This window comes from Oncorhynchus keta, chromosome 8 (genome assembly GCF_023373465.1).
Source record: "Oncorhynchus keta strain PuntledgeMale-10-30-2019 chromosome 8, Oket_V2, whole genome shotgun sequence".
NCBI lineage: Eukaryota > Metazoa > Chordata > Actinopteri > Salmoniformes > Salmonidae > Oncorhynchus > Oncorhynchus keta.
In genome coordinates, this window is record NC_068428.1 from 34,783,718 (window position 1) to 34,790,433 (window position 6,716).

The 6,716-nt window shown below is 41.2% G+C and overlaps 1 protein-coding gene across 1 annotated transcript; it reads left to right on the plus strand.

Moving 5' to 3' along the window:
• The first annotated feature begins 337 nt into the window (after nt 1–337).
• On the plus strand, nt 338–6,323 carry LOC118370432 (fos-related antigen 2-like). The gene is made up of 4 exons (XM_035755433.2): nt 338–1,158; nt 1,443–1,688; nt 2,392–2,499; nt 2,622–6,323. The coding sequence occupies exons 1-4, from the start codon at nt 1,045–1,047 to the stop codon at nt 3,174–3,176; spliced, it is 1,023 nt and encodes a 340-aa protein (XP_035611326.1). The 5' UTR covers nt 338–1,044; the 3' UTR covers nt 3,177–6,323.
• Nucleotides 6,324–6,716: the final 393 nt, after the last annotated feature.

The following is a 6,716-nucleotide window of genomic DNA, read 5'->3' on the forward strand; positions in this document are numbered from 1 at the left end:
CCACACGCACGCACGCACATGCACGCACGCACGCACGCACGCACGCACACACACACACACACACACACACACACACACACACACAGGGGGAATCACTTTTCTCCTTTACATAGAAATTCTGACTTTTCTATAGTTTTTATATTACATTTTTTTTTCAACACTCTTCTCTCAATCAATATTTAATTAGGTTTCTTATCTACTGTTCCTCTGGACAACACAATGCAGACCATCTCAGTCTGTTGTGAGGGGAGGCTAAATGCCGAAGGGAGAGAACAAAAGACTGCAGTAAATTAAAGCTCATCCACTTTACATAATGAGGGAGATGGACATATAAAAGAAGTCTGCCTTGAGGTCCAGCTGAAAAAGTCCTAGAGAGAATAAATAAAATATGTGTGCTTAAATACAGCAGTTATATGGCAATAACCACATCAAACCTCTGCTTACATCCGCTTGCTTCTGTCCAGATCTTTTACTCTGATTTCACAATTCATTCGCGGTTTCCTGTTTCCTGAGCGACATGTTGTTTTATCTGAAGCCCGAAGAAGCTAAGCCTACAGCTCTCATCTCTGCAGCGCTGGACGGAAACACTCTTGTATGTGACGTCAATTAAACCGTGGTAGCTACCCACACACTTCAGCGCTGACGGCAATTGTCCTTTTTTTGGATGCCTGCGTCAGCAAGACCTTTTTAAAATCACCACATGGCATACATGGGATCAGTTGACCATATTTGCAATTTCCATGATGTGTTAAAGAGTTTTTCAGACATTGTATTATCACCGAGATACCGGATCTAGAATGTATCCCATTTGGCTATAAATAAGTTTCAGTCTTCACAGTCGCAGCTACCTCCGTCTCCCCATGCGCCTGGATGATGACGTGCTCGTCCAGGCAGAACGATAGATTTCAACAGCATCACTTCATAAAATATAGTCTTTCTATTGACAAATTAACTATTTAATTGGTACTAGTAAACGGCGACTAAATAATTAGAGTTTTGTCCATTGCATTCTGAGTGTTTGTTTGCTCGCGGAACACACGGACCATGCATCTGAACCACTCCGCGGACCACGAGACCACTCTCCGTGGCGGGAAAAGGAGTCAGCTCGAGCTCTCCTCCGACGCCATCAATAGTTGGGCATCCTCAAAATCCCAACAGGTATTCGTATGCCTATTCTACATAAATTAAAATTACACGTTTGCTTCAAATAGCCTACTTTGTGAAAAAAATACCATATATAGGCTATATTGATTGGTTGGTTAATTATGATAAAATGGAAATTAAGTGTAGGCAAGGTAAATAGGCTGAGGCAACAATTTCATTATTGAGTAGTACTACTTGGAAACAAGCTAAGACTGAAGCAGCCATAGCCTACCACTTTATAATGCAAAAGCTCATGTAGCCTACTGTGTTTCAATTGTTATTTTTATCTCCCTCGCCAGTATCCTGTCAAAATGCAGCTACCCAGCAGTTCCTTCATCCCCACCATCAATGCCATCACGTCCAGTCAGGAGCTGCAGTGGATGATCCAGCCAGCCATTCTAGCCTCCAAGCCTGACCACTGCCTACCCTCTCACCCCTACCAGCCCCTGGACATCAGCAGTAGCCTGGGGCCTGGGAGCCACACAAGGCTCGGGGTAATACGGACAGTGGGCAACACGCATGGAAGGAGCAGGCGTAGTGATCAGGTAACAGTAAGCAAAGACACTGTACAGGAAGTCCGAGAGGCTTTGACTAAGGGATATGGATATGTTGTTAATATTGTGGATATAATAATGATAAAATACTGTTATTGCAATATACAGTTTTTCACAGTAGATCAAAATATCAATGTATTCATACTGCAATATATTTTATTTCTGTAAGTAGCCTATAGCAGTGGTTCCCAACTCAGTACAGCTTTAAACTTTTTTTGGACGTTATAATATTAGAATGTACATGGTGCAATTTCTAAATTGGGTAGTGCATCATCAGTTCCTCTTGTCATGTCAGTCATTGTGAACTTTAGTAAGCCATTTGTCAGAAATGACCAGGTCAACTAGCGCATGTCAGCTAATGTTTTTTTATTTAGGTTTTTAACCCATATATATTGTTGTACATTTTTTTTTCACTGAAATATCACATGCATACACATTAGGCATGGCAAAATGTGTAGATTTGTAGGAAATAAGCTTACAACCAGCAAAATTCTCTCCACCAACAAGGAGTGTGAACAGTTTGTGTAATGAACAGTGCTTGTGCCTATAGAAATAGATGCTGGAAGGGGGGCCCCGAATGAAAAGGTTTGGGAACCACTGGTCTATAGTATCTCTCATGTTAGAGTTGACCGTTTTTATTCAAATGAATGACATATCCAGCCGAATGCTGTTTCTCACTGTTTTCCATCAACAGTTGAACCCAGCTGAAGAGGAGAGGAGAAGGTTGAGGAGAGAAAGGAACAAGCTGGCTGCTGCCAAGTGTCGAAACCACAGGAAGGAGCTGACCGACCAACTGCAAGGAGTGAGTCCAAACAGAGAGAATGATCAGTCAGTCAATACTGTAGCTCTACCTACCTACGGTTTTGTAAGTATAGATGGATGTTGATGGTTATGAACTATGAACTCTGTTGTCTGTCCGATAAGGAGACTGATGAACTGGAGAGAGAGCAGGCCTGCTTGAAGACCCAGGTTGAGAGGCTCCAGGAGGAGAGAGAGAAGCTGGAGCGCATGCTAGTGTCACATGCCCCAGTGTGTTTACTGGGCTGTGATGGCCATCCCCAGGCCCAGCCACTGCCCCCTCCTGCCCCAACCATGTACCCCACAGCCACCTCCCCCCTGGCCAAACCCCTGAGCCCCCCTCCCGCGATAAAGCAGGAGCCTCAGGAGGAGATGCTGTTCTCCTTTCACCACCATGAACACTGCGCCATCAAACCCACCTATCGCCATGTAGAAGAGTACTGTCCCAGTGTCGACAGCTTCACCATCCCATCCATGGTGAGCTGCAGCCCAGCCCGTTTGGTGGATCTATCCTGTCCCATGCTGTCTCACCATCACCCCAGCCAGAGTGGGCAGGATAGGTCATTCCAGGAAGAGAACCTGCCCAACAACTTGCTCTCCAAGCCTCTCCCTGGTAGTGACATGAGTCTTGAGGATGGACTACTGGGACCACGATTCTCCCCCAACTTGTTGACTCTGTAGGGCAATGATTTACAGTAAAGTGGACAAATATAATGTACAGCGCTATACTGTACTTTAATCACTATGGCATGTTCAGATGCTATTCTTTGAAATACTTGACCAGCAACTGATTTGGTCTGCCTGGTACAATGGAACTAATCTATTTACAATGGAATTGTCCCAAAAGTACAAACTCCATGCTAAGGCCTAGATTCAATCAGATCGAGTGTTAAACTGTGATAGCAGACACACGAATAACGAATGTTTTTGCTGTCAGAGGTGGAACTGCGTTGGAGCCGTGAAATCGGTGAGTAGCTGCTCTTGCAATCATTGTCAAGAATCCACATCTGTCCTCACTCGCTTTGGAAGTTCAGAGCGAGAAAGTGTAGCCTATATATAAATAATTACGCTCAAATTGAAAAATAATTAAACTATATAAAGAGGATTTCTATCAGCCTAATTGATGTGTTGATTCCATCTCACATTCCAGTGTTCCATCTTGGAACAAGGCAGCATGGGATTTCTGTTAATGTGACTCTGTGAAGCCGATGGCAATATCCGCTTTAGGTATAATGTCTGGAGCCACTTGTGGATTTGACAGCTCTAACAGCAGTTCCACCTCTGACACCACCAAAACAACCGCAATGCTGATGTCACTAAAGCGGTTCTGATTGAATAGAGCACATTCTCAAGCACAGACTAGGCTATAGTATACTGTCAAGTATCTAAAGGTTTTTGACATGTGTATTTTACTGAGCTCTGGAGAGGATTCTTCCCTTGTAAGAGGAAGATAAAGGTTTAACTAGATATTCTTTGTTAATCAGAAATTAACATCACAATTCCTTTACAAGTTTGGCTCTTGTCAATACTTCAATCATATCCAATTTCAAACTGAAAATCAGTTGACTGGTAGTTTGGTTTGTTAGACGCTAGATGGTGCTGCAAGACATTGCCTTGGCACAACTGTAAAGCACTACTGTAAATCACAATGGCAAATATTTATTAACCACTAGTTCTGTTTAGTATTTAATTATTTCATTGCTGTGCCATTTATTAAAGCCAATCTGTATGTAGAAGCCATTTTATGATTTTAAGTTGGAATAATGGGTTGTCACGACAACACTGACACATTTTCTACAGTCAAATGTGATATGAACACAATGCAAACATTACTTACCATACATCTGAGGTAGAAGTGTCAAAGCAATATTGTCATCCACAATTATTTGCTATAATGTTGACCTTTATATTTATCTCATATTGTGTGTTATTCATTCTTGACGGTTTTCATTAGGTTTCAATGTATTATTCGAGGCAGTACAATAAATTAATAGGAAGAGTATTTGTTGTATAGTTTGCTGTGAGAAACATATTTTAAAATATGAATTGCTGGCAGTATGATAATAATATATAAGACCTCTCTGTAAGAATACAGACTCTGGGGACAAAACGTTATCTACAGTTGAAGTCGGAAGTTTACTTACACCTTAGCCAAATACATTTCAACTCAGTTTTTCGCAATTCCTGACATTTAATCCAAGTAAAAATTCCCCGTTTTAGGTCAGTTGGGATCATTTTAAGAATGTGAAATTTCAGAATAATAGTGGAGAGAATTTTTTATTTCAGCTATTATTTTTTTCGTTACATTCCCAGTGAGTCAAACGTTTACATACACTCAATTAGTATTTGATAGCATTGCCTTTAAATTCTTTAACTTGGGTCAAACATTTCAGGTAGCCTTCCACAAGCTTTCCACAATACGTTGGGTGAATTTTTGCCCATTCCGCCTGACAGAGCTGGTGTAACTGAGTCAGGTTTCTAGGCCTCCTTGCTCACACACACTTTTTCAGTTCTGCACAAATTTTCTGTAGGATTGAGGTCAGGGCTTTGTGATGGCCACTCCAATACCTTGACTTTGTTGTTCTTAAGTCATTTTGCCACAACTTTGGAAGTATGCTTGGGGTCATTGTCCATTTGGAAGACCCATTTTCAACCAAGTTTTAACTTCCTGACTGATGTCTTGAGATGTTGCTTCAATATATCCACATAATTTTCCTTCATGAAGCAATCTATTTTGTGAAGTGCACCAGTCCCTCCTGCAGCAAATCACCCCCACAAAATGATGCTGCCACCCCCGTGCTTCACTGTTGGGATGGTGTTCTTCAGCTTTCAAGCCTCCCCCTTTTTCCTCCAAACATGACAAGGGTCATTATGACCTTACAGTTGAACTTTTGTTTCATCAGACCAGAGGACATTTCTCCAAAAAGTATGGTCTTTGTCCCAATGTCCTGTTGCAAACCGTAGTCTGGCTTTTTTATGGCTGTTTTGGAGCAGTGGCTTGTTCCTTGCTGAGCGACCTTTCAGGTTATGTTGATATAGGGCTCGTTTACTGTGGATATAGATACTTGTGTACCTGTTTCCTCCAGCATCTTCACAAGGTCATTTGATGTTCTGGGACTGATTTGCACTTTTCGCACCAAAGTAGGTTCATATCTAGGAGACAGAACACGTCTTCTTCCTGAGCGGTATGACGGCTGAGTGGTCCCATGGTGCTATTGTTTGTACAGATGAACGTGGTACCTTCAGTAATTTGGAAATTGCTCCCAAGGATGAACTAGACTTGTGGAGGTCGACAATTTTGTTTCTGAGGTCTTGGCTGATTTCGTTAGATTTTCCCATGATGTCAAGCAAAGAGGCACTGAGTTTGAAGGTAGGCCTTGAAATACATCCACAGGTACACCTCCAATTGACTCAAATGATGTCAGTTAGCCTATCAAAAGCTTCTAAAGCCGTAATTTTCTGGAATTTTCCAAGCAAGCTGTTTAAAGTCACAGTCAACTTAGTGTATGTAAACTTCTGACCCGCTAGAATTGTGATACAGTGAATTATAAGTGAAGTAATCTGTCTGTAAACAATTGTTGGAAAAATGACTTGTGTCATGCACAAAGTAGATGTCCTAGCGGACTTGCCAAAACTAAAGTTTGTTAACAAGAAATTTGTGGAGTGGTTGAAAAACAAGTTTTTCAAGTGTATGTAAACTTCCGACTTCAACTGTACATATGATGCAATTGTAACAGCTACATGGAGCATTTTTTAAGCTTTATAATACATTCAACTTGGAAGATGTATGCCACAAATGTACAACTAAACCAGAGGACCAAAAGGCAAAAATAATGTTCATTGTTTGCTTATGAACGTGTTCCTTGAATGGTAACATTGAAATCATACAATCAAATCTATATTCCAATCATATGCCATGCGTCTTACTCCGCTGCTACTTTCAGCTGAGGGAAATTAGCAGTTGTCAGTTCTTGGAAGAATTCTGATTGAACTTTAACCTTCAGTATTGTTGACCTCTAGTCCTGTGTACTTATGCAAATCAGTACATATCACGGTCTATAAACGATCATGCACTCTTCCCCTCTTCTTAATGACATGATATTCATCACATACTTCCAGTTGATCTTGCATTTCCCAGAAACATTATAGAAATCTATTCTCTGCTTCAAGCTTTTTTTCTCTCCTTCCTTGTAAAGGTACTACAGTGTACTACTGTTATTG

Excerpts from the sequence above, each read along its gene's own strand:
- LOC118370432 (XM_035755433.2), top strand. The coding sequence starts at position 1,045 with ATGCATCTGAACCACTCCGCGGACCACGAGACCACTCTCCGTGGCGGG. Across the intron at positions 1,159-1,442 it reads CATCCTCAAAATCCCAACAG|TATCCTGTCAAAATGCAGCT; the intron begins GTATTCGTATGC and ends CTCCCTCGCCAG. Across the intron at positions 2,500-2,621 it reads TGACCGACCAACTGCAAGGA|GAGACTGATGAACTGGAGAG; the intron begins GTGAGTCCAAAC and ends CTGTCCGATAAG.